The 18031-nt window shown below is 44.2% G+C and overlaps 1 protein-coding gene and 1 long non-coding RNA gene across 2 annotated transcripts; both read left to right on the plus strand.

Annotated features, from left to right (window-relative positions):
• The first annotated feature begins 107 nt into the window (after window positions 1-107).
• On the plus strand, window positions 108-2085 carry LOC112450898. Its single transcript, XR_005234485.1, has 2 exons — window positions 108-1265; window positions 1369-2085. It is a non-coding gene; the product is annotated as an uncharacterized LOC112450898 (long non-coding RNA).
• Window positions 2086-7408: 5323 nt separating this feature from the next.
• aig1 (androgen-induced 1 (H. sapiens)) lies at window positions 7409-17683 on the plus strand. Its single transcript, XM_017427379.3, has 6 exons — window positions 7409-7697; window positions 10891-11046; window positions 12845-12946; window positions 16708-16823; window positions 16979-17145; window positions 17348-17683. Exons 1-6 carry the CDS (start codon window positions 7557-7559, stop codon window positions 17365-17367), a joined length of 702 nt encoding a protein of 233 aa, XP_017282868.1. The 5' UTR covers window positions 7409-7556; the 3' UTR covers window positions 17368-17683.
• Window positions 17684-18031: the final 348 nt, after the last annotated feature.

An 18031-nucleotide genomic window follows, 5' to 3' on the forward strand; every position in this document is an offset into this window, starting at 1 on the left:
GTCTGCCTGTCTGTCTGTCTGTCTGTCTGTCTCACTGTCTGTCTGCCTGTGTGTGACAGACAGACAGGCAGACACACAGACGTCTGCCTGTCTGTCTGTCTGTCTGTGTGTGTGTCTGTCTATCTGTCTGTATCACTGTGTGTCTGTCTGTCTCACTGTCTGTCTCTCTGCCATTCTGAAACTTTAAGCTTAAAGTTGGAACGTGCATTTTAATATATTTAGCAAACTTTTTGCTGCTTTTAGCTGTTAGCTAGCCTTTTGCTACTTGTCCTTACAGCTTCGCCCAGCTGCCTCTCTGTGCTGCTGAGCTCCATCTTTCTCTGTGAAACACCCAACAATAATCAGATAAAACTTCCCACTGCGACTCAAAGAAGCCCCGTCTCCTTTAAAAGTGCTCATTGAGCCCAGGACCAGATAATGACAGATAATGGTCTGATAATCGTCTCCATGGCATCCATCCATACGGAGAAGTTACCCCAAAGTGAGAGCGGATAGTGAGATAAAGATGTTTCTTGGCAGGATTCTGGATCCAAACACAGAGAGTCTTTGTTGCTGGAGCTCATTCATGTCAGAACATCATGTAGCTTCATCTCAGCAGCTTTGTAGTCCTGCTCTTTGTCCTCCGCTTACAGCGCAGACATTTTTCTCTGCGAAGGTCCAGAGTATATTCAAATAGAAATGTTCAGCTTCTCCCTGCAGAGACAAACCACAGGCCAGATGTGGGAATCACTGTGAAAGCCGAAGAAGCGGCGCCACAGAAACTCAGCTGTTGTAAATACAGGACAGCTCCGCAGCTTTAAGTCTTCGGCTGCTCCGTCGTCAGGGGTCACCATCACAGATCATCTGCCTCCAGGTCCATTTCCCCCCGGCCCTGCACACGGTTTACTCCCGACGCTCTTTCTGCTCAGGCCTCAACATTTATCCGGGCTTGGGTCGGCACCAGAAGAACACAAAGTGTCCTTCCGGCGGCTGCTGTCTGCGCTGATCGCAATCCAGCAAAACGTGTGCAAGTCAAAACATATATGTGTATATTTTTAAATAATTGTATTCTACAGAAATTTAACTGATTTGGGTCCAGATAGGACCAGATTTGGATCGAGATCTGGAGCGCAGGCCGCCATTTTCAGAGGCCCAAACTCTGGATGAAGGGCAGCAATTATCTGAACTGAAGGACTGAAGGAGCCACAAGGAAAGGCAACTGATGTGTGTTTTTACATGTTGATCCCAGATCAGATCAGCTTTTTAAAGACACCTCGGCTGAACACGTATGATTAGCACTGAGCACATATTTATTATTATTATGACTCATGCTTCAGATTGTTTCTGCTTAATGAACGACGGAGCTTTTTCCTTCTCTGTGCTGGTCAGGGGTAAGTGGATTAACGCCTGCCGTCTCCCATAAGAGGCTCATCGGGATGTGACCTCATCACCAGTGACCCTGGTGTACCCATAGCGACGCCGTGGCAACCCGGCACCATGGCGACAGCGAGCTGCAGCAGCTTCTGATATGGACATTTGCATCTGCTTTTCATATGGCTGCAAGCAGGAAGGAACACTGAAGCAACTGAACATTTATTTTCATTTACTGTAGTTCCAGTATAAAAAATAAGGCTTAGTTTTACAAAACAATACAGAAAAATCACTTCATTGTCATTAGTTGGACACATAAGTGATTTGATCTTCAAACAGTTTCACCAGCAAATGTCTCCAAATGACTCATGGCTTTAATAATAATGTGCTTTTGCTTTTCAAGCGAGCTGTCATTTTGAAGAAGTAGGTGTGAGTTTTTCCACATTTGCCATTTCGCTTTAATGAAACTCCATCAGTTTCTTCCTGTCGTCTGCCGTGCTGCTGTGTCATTACTGTTCCAGCATTTCTCTGAAGATCAGACTGAACAAGAGTCACTGATTTACAGATAAATTGTACTGAAAGAAAATGTTTTAAATACATTTTCAACATGTTTTTTTCTTGTAAAATATAAATGTTAGATACTGCTGTGTTTCTATGGTAAGGAAATAACGTCATGTCTTTAAATGTTTCTAGCATGGCATCAAATATACCTGATTCCTTCAGATTTGGTAAATCTTTAATTGTTAAGGTCGTTTTATTTTAATCAAGAGACTAATAATAAAATAAACATTTTATACAAGTTCACCAGGAAGACGTTCTGTGAGAAGATGACAACTGTCGGAGGGTTATTTGGAAACAGAAGAAATATAAAATGAGCATCAGTCGTCCTCAGTCTGAGGCTAATCGTGCCTCCTGGGGAGAGGATGATCATAAAGGTGAAGGATTAGCCCACAACTACACAGAAAGAGCGTGTTATTGATCTGAAGGCAGTTGGGACACCACCCCCCCGCTGAAAACAAACCTGCCTCCAGGAGGAAGCGCTGCAGTCAAATGAGACCAAAATCAATGAAGAATACCATCCCCACAGCCAAGCACGTAGGTGGGAACAGTATGGTTTGGGGCTGTCTTTCTGCTAAGGGTACAGGAAGAATTCACCACACTGAGGGAAGACGGGTTCTGGATGAGTGTTTTAGAATAATGACCCAAAGAAGAGGCTAAAGAAGAAGACGACTCGAAGCTTCAGGTCTGGACCGCTCTCTGGCTTTAGGAGGTGTTCTGGTCATGGAGTGGACCGGCCAGTCTCCTGAAGCTCGGAGTTACCAAGCAGAGTTTCTGCGAAGAGGAGTGGGCCAAAATCCCCCCAGGGATGGGCGCAGGTCTGTAGAGTGATTACATCCAACAAAGCAGCATCTCACTGAGCTGCGACTGCTGGCAAATTTGTGAGGAAATCTCTGAAATGTCTCGAAACGTTCTCAGCGGTTCTGTTTCCTCGTCTGAGCCACACAGGCTCACAGCCTTTTGAACATGTTCAGAAACCTTGTGGTGGACAGCTGTGTGGGGGAGAGATTGTGTAATGCTTCAAGGACCAGAGCCAAAAAGGGACTGACTGACGCTTCTGCAGCTGATTTGTGATCAGGAGCTGCTGGTGGCTGACAGACCTGTCTGCAGGAAGAGTTCACCTGGAAAAGGGGCAAATAAAGCTCAGGGTAACTTTTAAAGAACTGTTTCTGGTTCAGTGATAGAGGCTGGGCATCACAGGCACCTCAGACCTTTAGTTTCAGTGATTCGGATACTTTCACACCTAAACAGGAGCGTTCCTCTGCCAGAAAGCATCTGAGGCTACCTGAGCTGCTTGTTTTTGGTCTGTGGGAAACCAGAGAACCTGGAGAAAAACCCAACATTCATGGGAAGAAGATTTAAACTCCACACAGAAAGGCTGTGACCTTCTTACTGTGCCCTGATGATGGATAATTATTAAAAACTGGTCCAGATTTACTGATCTTCATTTCACAAGTCTACTCCAGTGCCAAAGTGGCAACAAAATAAAACGCACGGCCGAGAATCCAGTTTTACAAGCTGTGCACAAGAAACCGGCTGCACGGCTCGCTGGTCATTTGTTTCCTAACAGTCAGGATTAAATGAGTCTGCAGCTGAGAATCTGCCTTTTTTTACAGTCTTCAGTCACCTTCAGCACTTACAGCTCAGTGAGATATACTACCTGCATATTAAATCTTCCATGTAATGTGTTTTTCCTGGGTTTTTATTTGAGATTTTCTCTCCATCAAGATGAAACCAGAGGCTGATCATCAAACCGACCTAATCAGCAGGAGCTCTAATTAATAAGTGCAGATGACTGCTTTGATCCTGTTATCTTGTGCAGATGATTCTGGTGTTGTTTCCCTCATCACATTATCAGCTGAAGGAACAGGTGTTGCTTCAGCCTCATGAGTCACGAGGCTCCGGTTCGAGTCTCAGACTGGAACTCCTAATCCTCCCCATTCATGGCTCACGTACGCTTCTGTACGGGCTGAAGAAAAACAAGCGCCGAGCTGCTGAGTGGATGTGGGAAGTGATGAATAATCCATAACAACAGAGAGGTGACACACACACACAGTCGCCTCGAGCTTTTGTCCTAAAGTCGAACTGTAACACTCCACAGGACAAAGCAGTTCTGTGACAGCTGACTGATTACTAATGCTTACTCACACACACGCACACACACACACACACCCTTTGTACCACACCCAGATTCCCACAGACTGACAGGAAGCTTTTCTCCTGAAACGCACTTCTTAACTGACACACACACATGATTTATAATGCTGTACTCTCGTTAATGAGGTGTGTGTGTGTGTGTGTGTGTGTGTGTTTCTTCTTCGACAGCAGCACACACACCTGTACAGTTCCCTGAGGTGTGGCCCGGCTGTTATTTAACAGCAAGAGGTGCAAAGGTCCGATCAGCGGAGAGATAACGATGTCAGGAGGACATCTTCAGAGGATCGGTGTGTGTGTGTGTGGGAGAGAGAGAGTTCAGGAGGGACAGACGGATGATGAGGGGAAGAAAAACTGAAAGTGGCTTCTAGATTTGTTTGTTTGGGGCTAAACAGCGCCCCCTACTGGTCAGCATCAAACTGAAACTTATAAATCTGTTCAAACTTCTGTTTTTAACAAATTAGACTAAATATTATATTTTAAATTATTTAAGGGGAACTATATATGAAGAATATGCTGAACTTTGTGTAAATATGTGCTTTTATATCTTCTGTGTTTTGGAGTTAAGGTTTTAAAGCAACGATTATATTACATTTCCAAGAAATTAGTTTAAATCCATAGTTTCTATTTCAGATTTCAAAAAAAGATAAAATTGTTTTTAATAAAACCATTTGCAAAGGCAAAAGGGCGATCATGTTTTTGTCTGTGTTTGTTTACATGGTTTACTCTGTTTCGTTAGCAAAATATCTCATGAATCACTGGATGGATTTCGATGAAACTCTTGAAAGTTAATGAATGAACATCTTCAATGGATTAACTTTTGGAGTCGAGCCAATTCAAGATGGCTGTCCCAGCTAAACGAGCTTTGGGCGTAGCTTTTCCAGTGGTTGTAGCTGAGAGTCATCCTCAACACGAACTCTGAGAGCTAACTGACTAAAACATCTGCAGCTTCCTGTCTTCTCTGAGTGTAAACGTCCTGAAAGGCGGTGGGTGATATGCATTCCTTCGGTTGTGACGGAGGAGTTCGATACAAACAACTTTTATAGAAACGTTTTTCGTGCCTGCGCTCCGACACGCCCTGAGCAGTGACACGGTGTCATGTTCACGGGTTTAATTGTCATCTCTGTGAGCAGTAAGTGAAATAAGATGGAGTTTCTTGTGTTTAAATCAGGGGTTTTACATGTTAAAGCTTGTAGAAGACTCTTAAACCGGCTTCTCGTCCTTACTTTTTATTAAACGTTTAACCAAATGGTTGTTGGTGATTAAACTGGAATGAGCTGGTTTCATTTAGCCTCCATTAAACACTCAGTACAAATCGTACTTTTTCATTTGGCTCAGAGTAAATGGTGACCACGCCCAACGAGGAGGGAAAGCAGCTGAATATTTGTTTATTTAATGATGCAATCTGTGGGATTCCTCTGAAAGGCCCTGATGATCGGGACGGGAACAGTTCAGACTGGCGTCCCGAGAAATGAGACCAAGTCTGAGCTTCGGCTGCAGCCTCAGAATTACTGACAAACATGAAGGTGCTCAGAGAGGGACAGGATGTAACTTCATCTATAAAATCCAACCGTATACTGACGGTGTTACCAGCTCCAACCCTCAAACAGACCTGGAACGGGTTCAGATTCCCCATCAGTCCCCCCATCAGTCATTGGACCACCGTGCAGCTCGATTTAATGAGTAAATATGTTAAATAAAAGTTGTGGATTTATTTCTCCCCTTTAATATTTTGCTCCCATGTTGGTTTTTATTTGAGATTCTTCTGTTTGTGACTGCAGTTTAATCTTCTTCCCCAGAGTTCAGCTTTACCTGCTGTAAACATGTCTTCTTTGGTGTTTTAATCGGTTTAATTAGTCGAGCCTCGCTGACGACCCGGGACTCTGCGCCTCCCCAGACCTGAGCAAACCACCATCCTCGCCTCATCGTCCTCCTTCTTCCCCCGGCCTCAGAACGCCCGAGGAGAAACATTTACGGCTGTTTACAGAAGATCAGGTCTGATGAATCATGCTGGAGAAAAACAAAACCATCTTTGACTCATTCGGCTTCTAGAGAGTTTATTTTTCTGTCTGAATTCAGAATCCTGCAGCTAAAATCACCGATCAGCACGTGGTCAGTTTGTTGCACCAAACAGAGAAGCTGAAAGTGGAAAAACATGAGCTGAAGCTGGTTAGTTCGATCTTTTTCTGTGAAAACCGGAGCGCTGAATAACTTTGCTGACATTAGCTAAAGAAGCTGAAAGAAGCTTAAAAAAGCAAACCAGTTAAAGTAAAAAAGTAGGAAATCTACAGCTAAGTTTAGCACAACGAGCTAAAAGCTAAATAAAACAAAACGCTTAGTAAAAAGAAACAAAACTAAGAAGAAGCTGAAAGTATTAAGAGGCTAGCTAGAAGCTAAAAGTAGCAAAAAACTACAAATGAAGACAAGTATTTCAGTAACTCTGTCTTCATTTGCCTTTAATAGCTGCTGCTTTTATTTTTAACTTGTCTGCTGCCGTGACGTCACTTTACTTTGAAGGATCAATTAAGTATTTATTTTATTCTATTTGTTTATCTAAAAGCTCAAAGTAGTAAACAGATAATAAAAGCTAACAGCAGCAAAAGGCTAACTAAAAGTAGCACAAAACTAGGTGAAAGCAGCAAAAGGTAAGCTAACAGTTGCTAAAGGCTAGCCAGAAGCTAAAAGTAACAAAACAGTAGATAAAAGCTAATGATACCAAAAGGTTAGCTCAAAGTTAAAAGTTGCAAAACATGAGCTAAGAGAGGCAAAAGGCTTAGTGACAGAGACAGAACAGCTAAAAGCTAAAACAGCAAAATTCTGGGTAAAAGTAGCAAAAACCTAGCTAAAAGCGAAAAGTAGCAAAATGGCAGAGAGAAGCTAAAAGTAGTGAAACACCAGTAAAACGGCACAGTCAGCCAACAGTAGCAAAAGACTAGCATAAAGCTAAAAGTAGCAGAAGGCTAGTTTGAAGCTAAAAAGACCAAAAGGCTAGCTCAAAGTTAAAAGTTGCAAAACAGGAGCTAAAACCAGCAAATCTGAAGCTAAGAGAGGCAAAAGGCTTGGTGAAAGAGAAAGGATAGCTAAAAGCTAAAATAGCAAAGAGCTAGCTAAAAGCTAATAGTAGTAAAACACCTAACAGTCAGCCAACAGTAGCAAAAGACTAGCCTAAAGCTAAAAGTAGCAGAAGGCTAGCTATAATCTAAAAGTAACTAAAGGTTTTCAAATTAAGAAAATAAATCAGCTTCATTAAAAGCGCTGATATAAACTGTGAAGCTTTAAACCGGATCTAACGTGAATCAGGTGCAGCCTTCATCCTCTGTAAACCCCGCCCCCTTTCATCATCATCGTCATCATAACACGGAAGCAGTCCGACACACGGAGGGGGGAGCAGGAGGCGCAGAGCAGGAGGAGCAGGAGGTGCGGAGCGGCCATCGGAGGAAGCAGACATCCGGCAGGTAGCAGGAGGACCAAACCCCGGGAGGCGGAAGGACAACATGGCGCTGATCCCGTCTCAGGTGCTCCGGGTCGCCATCCTGCTGTCCTACTTCTCCATCCTGTGCCACTACCGAGCCCTGGACATGCCGGCTCACCAGACCTACGGCGGCAGCTGGAAGTTCCTCACCTTCATCGACCTGGTGACATTTTCCCTTTCATTCTCTTCCTCCTCCTCCTCCTCCTCCTCCTCCTCCTCCTCCTCCTCCTCAGCCCCCCGCAGCCCGCCGCAGCTGCGCGGTTTCCCGCCTCCGGCTCTCTTTGTTCGGCTGAGACGAGCCGGGAGGAAACCGGAAACAGAACCCTCTTAGACTATAACGGTTACCGTGCGGGGGGGTGGGGTGGGGGTTCGGTGAGCTGCAGCCGAACCGGAACAGGTGCTCTGTTCAGAAACGGTCCCCGTCACAAACACCGTCCCCTGGGCGGGAGCGCGCCGCGCGCTCACGGCTGACGGCGGAAGTTCAGATGGAGGAGAAATTAGAGACTTTGACCAGAGAAATGACGTTTAGCTCTGCAGAGGAAAGACAGAGTACCTGTGTGAGAGTCAGAGGGAGGCAGGTGGAACAGCGAGGCCACAAGGTCAGAGGTCACAGAGGTGCAGGACTGTCCAGGAGGACAGGGAGTGAGGTAAAGAGGTGAAGAAGAGAGTCCAGGCAGGATGGAGTGACAAAAGGGTGGCAGCAAAGGTCAAAGGTCAAGGAAAGGTTTCCAGACAGTGGTGAGAGCAGCCATGTTGGTTTGGAGACAGAACAGGAAGTGTCAGAGCTGAAGATGTTGAGGTTCTCCTTGGGCGGGACGAGGATGGACAGGATGAGGACTGAGGTCATCAGAGGTCCAGCACAGGTTGGAGGACTGGGAGATAAAGACTGAGACGGTTTTGACATGTCCAGAGGAGGGACAGAAGGATGTTAGAGATAAAGAGGACAGATATGGATGCAGTTAGAGGACAGACTGAGACGGTTTGGACATGTCCAGAGGAGGGACAGAAGGATGTTAGAGACAGAGAGGACAGATATGGATGCAGTTAAAGAGGACGTGGAGGGAGGTGGACTGAGGACAGAGGACACAGAAGACAGAGGACTCGCTGTGGAGACCCCTGAAAGAAGAAGAAGCTAAAATTAGCAAAACAATAGCTCAATGCTAAAATGACTAAACTGTAGACGAAAGCTAAAATCAGCAGAAAAGTATCTAAAAACTTAAATTTGTAAAACTGTAGCTAAAGAGCAAAAGGCTAAAATGAGCTAAATGTAGCTGAAAGGTGAAAGAAGCAGAAGATAAAAACAGATTTCAGAGAGAATGTTATTTATCAATTAAATAGACTAATTTAATTTATTATTTAATTTTTGAACCCTGAATGTTCTGATAAATGAAGGGTTAAAATGAAACCATGAATCTATAAACAGGAAAACAACAGAACAAACGCAGCAGAAGGTTTACTCAGCTGTCGGTGAATTAGGAAGAAATAAATAAAACAAATAAAACAACAAATTTGACATGAAAACGTTCGTCTCTTCCTGATGGGCAGCAGACAACATCTTGATCTTTAGAATCAGTGTTATGGATTCTCCTGGGAAATCAAATTAAAGACTTGTTCTCTGAAAACACAGCTTCCATTTATTCCAGACAATCAGAGCTCAGAGAGTCGCTTCAGCTGGAGACAAACTCACAAAGATCATTAAGGCCTTCGTTGCACATCCAAAATATCAAATATTAAACCCCAGAAATATATATTTTAAAACCATCAGTTTTTGATGTTCTTACTGGACATATTAAGTGTTTAATTCTTTCATTTAAAACCAAAATGATATTCAGATGTTAGATTTGCTGTTTGTTGTTTTCATCTTTACATTTAAACAGATGTTCCTTACATTTCTATAAAATTTTCATCAATGTAATGTATCTAACATGATTATATATTTATAATTAGTAAAAACACATTTATTACCTAAGGTTGACTTGATTTGAGTTGGGTTTAATTATCATTTATTAAAGTAAGTCTAGTTTCCTCTTGCTCTGCACCTTTATTTAAAGTTTAAAAAGATATAATTTTAATAAAATTAGAAACATAAATTGGTTTTTATAGATAAAATAATCCCCTCAGATCATGTCTTGGTGTAAAAGTGTCATATTTTCCTCACTTTAGCTGCATCTGTGTGTGTGTGTGTGTGTGTGTGTGTGTGTGGACTTGTATTTGATACATTTTGGGGACAATTTTCCTAACATATACTACCTTGTGAGGACCAACTGGTTTGGCTTTGGTCCCCATGAGGAGAAATGATGTTTTTGGGTTAGGGGTTAGGTTTAGGACTAAGATTAGGTTTAGGGTTAGCTATGTACTGGTAATAGTTAGGGTTAGGGTAAGGGTCAGGGTCAGGCTGTAGTTAGGGTGTAGAAATGAATGGAAGTCAATGGAAAGTCCCTGCAAAGATAGAGAGACATAACGTGTGTGTGTGTGTGTGTGTGAGTGAGGTTCCCATGAGCAGCAAGGTGAAACCCTGCAGATGGTTCACTGGAGACAGAAGAACAGGAATGCTTTCACATGTTATTGATTGAGATGTTATTCCTGCAGCTTCAGATCTGCTCTCCTTTCAGCATCAGTCTCAGAGACAAGAACTGTAGGATGTTATAATCTGTAACTCTGAAGAACGCAGCACCGTGTAGCTTTAAAGCTGAACTGTCCTCAGTCCTCACGTCCAGCTGCTGACACTTTATACTCCCAGAGAGCTGAGAGGCGGGGGGTGAAGGAGGCAGAGGGCAGCAGCATCCTCCATCCCGCTCTGTTGCAGTGGAAGGTCACATCCATCACTCTGAACCAGGGGGTTCTGTTACACACAGATGGAGGCGAAAACACTGAGCTGCTTTTACGGCAGGAAGAAGTTTGATTAGTTTCCTGCGGGTTGATGTAAAGTCTCCTCTGATTGGTTAATGGGTTCAGTTTGACAAAGAGTAAAAATATCAACAAGTTTATTGCTGAACTTGTCTTCTGATGACGTGGAAACAATGAATGGATTTTCCACGGGGAGCTGGTGTCTCCAGCAGTCACAGAGCGAGAGGCGGGGGACACCTGGACAGGTCACAGCCCCACATACACCTTCATGGACACCCTCACACCTGGTGGTCGTTAGGCACCTCCCAGTTTAATTCAGAAGGCTGAGACTCATCCTGATGTGTCTTTTCTCTGTTGAATTAGGACGGTCACTTTAAAGGGGGTGAATACTTTTTATAGGCTGTAAGGAGCATTTTATGATGTATTTGATATGTTCTGTCCTCTGAGAGGACCCGTTATTTAAATACTGTGCATGAAATGATTCAAACCGTCGGCTCGTCTCTCTGCAGGTGATCCAGGCGGTGTTTTTCGGATTGTGTGTCCTGATCGATGTGTCCAGCCTGCTGACTAAAGGAGCCGACAGCAGGGAGCAGGAGCGGCAGCTGAAGAAGCTGATTGGCCTGAGGGACTGGATGATGGCTGTCTTGGCCTTCCCCGTCGGCGCGGTGAGGACACACACACACACACACACGGCTGATCCACAAACATCCAAACAAGGAGATTTGAGCTTTAATTTCAGCTGACATGTTGAAGTTAGCCGCAGGTTGTCTGAGATTACTCTCAGCTTTGATGGTTTATTTAATGAAACTAATAAACTATTCAGCCACATATAAGAAACTCCTCAGAGCTGGCAGCGAACGGAGGGAGAGGGAGAGAGAAACAAAGAAATCTGGCTCAAAAATAAGGTTTTAACATGGTGACGTTAGCACAGAGGTCACAGGTTACCTCTCAGAGCAACAGGACCAAAGTTTAAAGGTGAGAATAATAAAAGGGTTTATACTGAATTGATCAAAATGTGTGAAAAAAAAACAGTGAAGAGATGAAATTCATTTTCAAATAAAAGTTTTAACTCAAAGTAGCCGTTGTACGATGGAATATTACTGTGAATTAAAAACAAACAGTCAAACTTTTTCTACTTTAGAGATTAAAGTGAAAGAGTCGAGAACCAAACCATCAAAAGCCCAAATATTATGGAGTGATATAAACACTTTGTATAGTTTACTCAGTTATAAACACTTAGTGATGGATAAGGCGGCCATCTTGAATTGGGTTGACTCTGACAGTTTCAGTAAAATCTTCCCTGTGGTCTTGACATACTTTGCTAATATTGGGTCAAATCAGTTGAAGATGGCCGCCACAGCTAATCGACCTTAGCAAACACAGAAATGGCTGTAATTTCACAGATATTGAGCTAAAACCTGATGTAGTAGCTGGGAGTCATCCCCAACACATACTTTGAGCACTAACAGATAAGATATGAGCTGAAGGTTCATCAGCTGTTTGTCCTTCGGCTGAAACCTTCGGCTGATATTCCAGCTGGTTGGACCTGCAGACGCTAAACAAACGGGAGATTTTCACTTTGTGTTCGTCAGATTGCTGCAATATTTGAGGCTGTGAAACACCCTGTGGGTCTCTTTCTCTGACACACACACACACCTGCACACACACACACACCTGCACACACACACACACACACACACACACCTGTAGAAACGCCCGTACCTGTGAGAGTCGGGTGCACAGTTCAGTTTACACAGCACAAAGGATCTGATTATCAGAAACCCCGACCGATACCAGAGGACTGTGGGCGGAGCTACAGTTAGAACATACAGACGTGCACGGGGTGAGTGTGCACGTACGTCACGGTGCAGGAGGCGTGTGTGAGTTTTCTGCCTCCAGCAGCCTGATGAAAGCGGAGAAGCTGCAGGTTGGAGGACAATGGGGGGGGACGGGGGAGGGACGGGGGAGGGACGGGGGGTCAGGCGCCTGGAACAGGGACACAGGTGAGCAGCAGGTAATCCCATCCATGTTCTACAGAACACAGAGCTGTTGGACTCACCTGATGTCTCATGTCTTCATCTGTTAGTAAAATATCTGATGAACCACTGAAACTCTCAAAGTCATCACGTCTACTACAATTAATGCTGTTCAAGATGGCTGCCGCAGCTAATTAAGACATCAGAAAACACAGTAATGGGTAAAACTCAGACAGATGAACTTGGAGTGGTAGTTACTGAGAGTCCTGAGCTCCTCTTTAATTTATTTTATTTTGAAACTTTGTTTTAATCTGACGACCCTGACTGATGGTTGGAAGTGTTCTTGTTGTGTTTCTAACGAGATTAAAGAAAAAAGTGATAAATGTTGAATCGCTGAACGACTGATATGAGGACCTTTTAGCTGCTTCTTGTTGATGTTTGATCCTTTCTGCCTTCTGATTGGTAACTTGTTGTTTTTTCCTCCCAGTTTGTAGTTTTTACCTTCTGGAGTCTTTACCTGTACGACAGAGAGCTGGTTTACCCCAAACTGCTGGATAACTTCATCCCACAGTGGCTGAACCACGGCATGGTGAGTCGGGCTTCGTCGGTTGTTTCACAGCAAACCAGGTTTTATTGAACCTGAGGGAGCGAGCGAGCAGGAGCCGGAGGACGTCTCAGCACGGGGAAGTTGGCTCGAGTGAAGGCTCGGGTCTGTTAAACTGAGCGATATCAGCCTGAAGGGCTCTGAACGGCTGCTTGAAGGCCAGGAAGGCCAGGAAGGTTGTTTCTGAGGACGGCAGAGAGCAGCATCAGAAGTGTTTGTTGCAGTTGAGTTCTGCAGGATGTAAAGGGAAGTTAATCTGTCCCGGATCATTACTGCTGTCAGCGGATCAGAAACCTGATAAATCTTATCAGAGCTGAAGTCGGCGCAGCTCGACCTCTGAATTTAAATCACATCACCGGCGGCCAGCTTTGATTTGCCACCAAGAGGAAGTCGGTTTAATCAAATATTTAGACAAGCTGATATCAGCTGTGTGTGTTTAAAGTTTCCAGCAGTCTGTCTGATATGAAAAACGGAGCAGGAGGTGGTGAGCGTGATGAGATCATTCCCACAAAACAGACAAAAGCAGCATGTGTGTCTGTTTGGTGTCTCCCAAACCCTCAAGCCTCCAGGAGGTGATGTAACAGAGCCGTTGCTACAAAACAAGCAGCAGCAGCGTCGGCTCTGAGACACAAAGCATGTCTGCGTGCTCACATGATAAACCCTTTGTGTGCGAGGCCCGTCCGGCTGTAAATATTTAGTGGTATTCCATGGTATCCGTGGTGTTTGTTTATCCCTGCTGCCACGACAACCGTGTCACCGTTCCCAGAGAAGGAGGGAGGAGTCGGGTGATGGAGCTCGAGGGAGGAAAGAGGAGAGACGAGGAGTGAATAATGTTCCTGACACTCTCAGACTCGCCTCGGAGATAAGTGAAAATAAAACGATGGGAGGATGAGCTGGAGCTGAAAGGTTTGGGTTTTATTTCCTGGTTGCACACAGGAGGCTTGTCTTATTTATGTAAAAGTTTAAAACAACAAGTTCACAGATCGTTGAAGAAACTGTTAAACGTTTAATTAAAAACTATAAACAGATGGTTTAAACCAGTGGGGTCCAGTCTTGGTCCAGGAGGGACACTGTCCTGCAGGTTTTAGATGTTTCTCTGCTCCTCAGCAGGTCTTCAGGTTCTGCAGAAACCTGTTCAACATTCAGTCCTTCAGATCAGGTGAGTCCCAGCAGAGAAACGCCTAAACCAGGGGTGTCCAGTCCTGGTCCTCAGGGCCATCATCCTGCAGGTTTTAGGTCAGGGGTGTCCAGTCCTGGTCCTCAGGGCCTCCATCCTGCAGGTTTTACTTGTTTCTCTGCTCCAACACACCTGATGTGAATCAATGGGTGATTAACAGGCTTCTGCAGAACATGAAGAGGTGATTTAACCATGAATCAGATGTGTTGGAGCAGAGAAACAAGGAAAACATGCAGGATGGAGGCCCTGAGGACCAGGACCAGGACCAGACACCCCTGGTTCAGATGGTTGAAAGAGTTTCTTCTGTTAAAGGACCAAATATTTAAATCTAAATCAAGACGGTCATTTAGTTCAGGCTTAAAGAGCGTTTTCACTGAGGACACCTGGGACACACCTGAGGTCAACATGTCTCTGTGGACACATTATTTAGTCTTCTAAGGGAACCATCCTTTTAGTGGAGATCTGTGGCTGTTCTGTCAGGGCAGTTGTTGTTTTTGTTGTTTTTGTCCCAGAAAACAAGAATTACAGGAAACATAAAAGAAAACAGTTATAAACTCCATATTTGAGGGGCGGGGCTTGTTTCTGATGGTTCTCTCAGACTGAAGTTCATCTGAAACAAACGGGCTGAGTTTACTGTTTTTTCTTCTTCATGACAGAAAAACAGCGAGGGATTACCGCCGCGCTCGACCTTTGACCCAAACACACACGACTTCTTAAAGCTGCTGCCTCGTCTCAGGGTTTCGGTTCGTTCACAGACTCTGGAAGCAGCACGCTCCACCTCCACCTGTCGCCTGTCAGAAACATTTTTAACTTTAAAGTGTTCAGAACAAACATCTTTACAAGCTGCAGTCAGGAAACACTTAAAGCCTTTTGTTCTCTCAAACAAAAGATGCACAACGTTCATCACTTCCTGTGTCTGTCACCATGACAACAAACATGAGTTTACTGGATGCAGGTCTTTTAAAACCTGTCTGAAAGGGAAAGAGAGGGAAACCGGTCCATGCACTGTTTGAGCTTCAGGACAGTTCGGGTCGTTCGGGTCTGAGCAGCTGGTTTCCTGTCAGCTTCTCGTGATGTCGCGGGATTCGAACTCGTGACGGAGCGGCTCTGTGCCGCTGAGGTCTGTCGGTCCCGGGGTTCGGACCCATCAGAGGATCATCTCAGCTCTGTAGATCAGATTTATCTGCAGCTGGTCGGCTTTAAGAACCATAAGTTTGTTGATGAAACTCCGGCGCTTTTTCTTTCCTTTAACTGCAGACTTTGTGCATTTATCACTCCTTTTATTTAGAAATAAAATATTTGAATGTTTGGACTTTTAAAAGAAACTGAAAGGTTTTTATTTCAGTTCTGACAGATTCTTACGGAGTTTCTGAGAGCGAGCCGTGATAATCTGCTGAGACTTTTTATTTGATTGAATGGGTTCAGGTTCAGGTGGAGTTCAGGGCAGGACTGAAAGGATTTTCAGGATTTCTGTTTTTAATCCTGCTGAGGAACGTTTGATGTAATCAGTTCTTTTTGGTGATGTGGAGAAACAACAACAGTTAATTATCTTGTATTGGAGCCAGGACTGAAGCTCTGTGGTTTGCAGAAGGTTCTGGTTTCTGAACAGAACCACAGAACCTTCGGAGGAGGAGCGGCAGCGACTGAAACCCGAGCAGGAAGCTGGACAAACGCAGCGTCAGAACCTGGAGTTTAACTCCTTCATCCTCCTGATGTTCCTGCTTTTAGTTCCTCTGAGGGGAATCCTGCGAGCTGATTGGCTGAGGCTGAAGGCCTCCTCTGGTGTCTCGATAGGATCTGGATCTTTGTCCTGAATCATTCAGGAAGTGATCAAATAAAATCAAATGTCTACAAATACTTCACCTCAGCCACTCCAGACAATTGTATTTTATAAAATGATAAAAAAACATTAAATTTAAACTAAAGTTCTTTTAAAATCAGGACTGAAACTAAATGCAGTCGTTCCAAATTTCTTAAAACAAGGAGTTCCATCAGATTTGTTAAAAAGAAAAATCTGTTGTTTTTAGTCATGATTACAAATAAAATGTGTTTAAAACCCCAGAGTGTTCCTGAAAGCTGCTTCCTGTGAATAAATCACATTCTGGGTGTCTTTAAACATCTTTAAAATCCCAGTTTGTCTATAAAACCATCCGTCTGCAGCTTTGAAGGTTTAAATACAGAAGATTTATTCCTTGTTCACTTAAAGGAAACTAAATGCAACAAAAATCTTTAATTTTGGCTTTGTTAAAATAAAAGTGCTCATATTTTAAACTGTTTCCTTAAACTATCAGTAATTTGTCTTCTAAAGCTGAGATAAAAACATGAACCAATCAGAAAATAAAGATCTTAATGTTTAAATTTAAAAAGCTGTTTCAGGAACCTGTCGGCTGCAGTTCCTGCTCCGACCACTAGATGTCAGTCTACAGAATCAGAGGCTCTTTCCAGGTCTTTTATTTGAACATGTTTCTGAATCCAGCTGCTTTTCTGCCAGATGTTCCTCCAGGATTCAGATGAACTCACAGGAGCGTGTTGTTTGTTTGTTTGTTTGTTTGTTTGTTTGTTTGTGCAGCACACCACCGTTCTTCCCTTCATCATCATCGAGATGCGGACCACCCACCACAAGTTTCCCAGAAGGTCCTGGGGTCTGGCGGCGGTGTGCTGCTTCGGCGTGGGATACGTTCTCTGGTAAGCAGTCTTTCCTTTTTCCCACACACTGCAAACGCCTCGTGGTGCATTTAAGTTACGTTCGGTTTTCTGGGATGTTTGAGAGTTCACTCTGTTTAACCAGCTGGTTAATTGTCCTTTAAATAAAACTGACATCAGATGTGTTCTCCCCTCAGGACGTGTTGGGTGCACCAGGTGACGGGCGTGTGGGTGTACCCCGTGCTGGAGCGCATCACGCCGCTCGCTCGAGTCGTCTTCTTCGGCGCCATGACGGTGGTCATCTGCATCCTCTACGTCTTCGGAGAAATCCTCAACAGCTACATCTGGGACCCGCCGCACACAGGTAGAGACGCGAAAACCCTGAGGGATGAAAGAACCGACGAGGCAGCAGAGCAGGAAGACAACATCTGTAGGGAGGGTAGGGAGCAGGGGGAGGAACGTTGGTAGAATGAAGACAGGATCCTGGTGTGGAGGAGAGGGAGGGTGTGAAACAGTCATGCTTCCTCTAACCCCCGTGCGTCTGTCTTTCTGTCTCTTCTTCTCAGAAAAGGTTAAAGGGGAGTGATGTCCTCCTCCTCAGGACGCAGCTCGAGGACGAGACGCAGGAAAACCAGAACTAAGTGACCTCCATGGAACTAATGAGAGGAGAACATCATCATCAGTTTACCTTTAGAGTCTTTTTGTCTGTTTTATTTATTTTCAGCGGTAAAAAGCAGCCGTGTTGCGTCAGCTGACGTTAACAGATCATAGGACAGAAATACGGACACTCGAACGCACCGTGCAGAGAGGAAAACTCCTACAGAAACACTGAATGTCAGAAATGTAAGAAGGAAACTGGAGGTTGGTGGAAAGAAAAAATAAAGTCTGAGTGGAAAACGAGTCATTTTAGTCCCAACATTTAATGTTTTATTAAAAAGTCTGGTTTCTACAGCAACAGAGAAGCTGAGATGAGCTGCACGTTTCATTACTTCTGTTGTTTTTATTCATTTCATCCCAGAGTTTAATGAAGAAACTGAGGAAAAAAGAGTCTCGTTTTTAAAAACTGTTATCTTTACAGAAGGATGTGATGTAACCACAAACACGTGATCCAACAAGAAGCAACTGATATAGTCCATCCACTCATCCATCCATCCATCCACTCATCCATCATCCCATCCATCCATCCATCCATCATCCAGTCTCAGTGGTCAGGTCAGATACAGCTGGTCCGGGAGGGAAACCTGAACATC

Source organism: Kryptolebias marmoratus, linkage group LG19 (assembly GCF_001649575.2).
Source record: "Kryptolebias marmoratus isolate JLee-2015 linkage group LG19, ASM164957v2, whole genome shotgun sequence".
NCBI lineage: Eukaryota > Metazoa > Chordata > Actinopteri > Cyprinodontiformes > Rivulidae > Kryptolebias > Kryptolebias marmoratus.

What these genes read in the sequence shown, in the direction of transcription:
- aig1 (XM_017427379.3), top strand. Translation starts at nt 7,557, where the DNA reads ATGGCGCTGATCCCGTCTCAGGTGCTCCGGGTCGCCATCCTGCTGTCC. An exon ending in TGGCCTTCCCCGTCGGCGCG is followed by an intron (nt 11,047 to 12,844) that starts GTGAGGACACAC and finishes TTTTCCTCCCAG; the next exon opens with TTTGTAGTTTTTACCTTCTG. An exon ending in CTGGGACCCGCCGCACACAG is followed by an intron (nt 17,146 to 17,347) that starts GTAGAGACGCGA and finishes TCTTCTTCTCAG; the next exon opens with AAAAGGTTAAAGGGGAGTGA.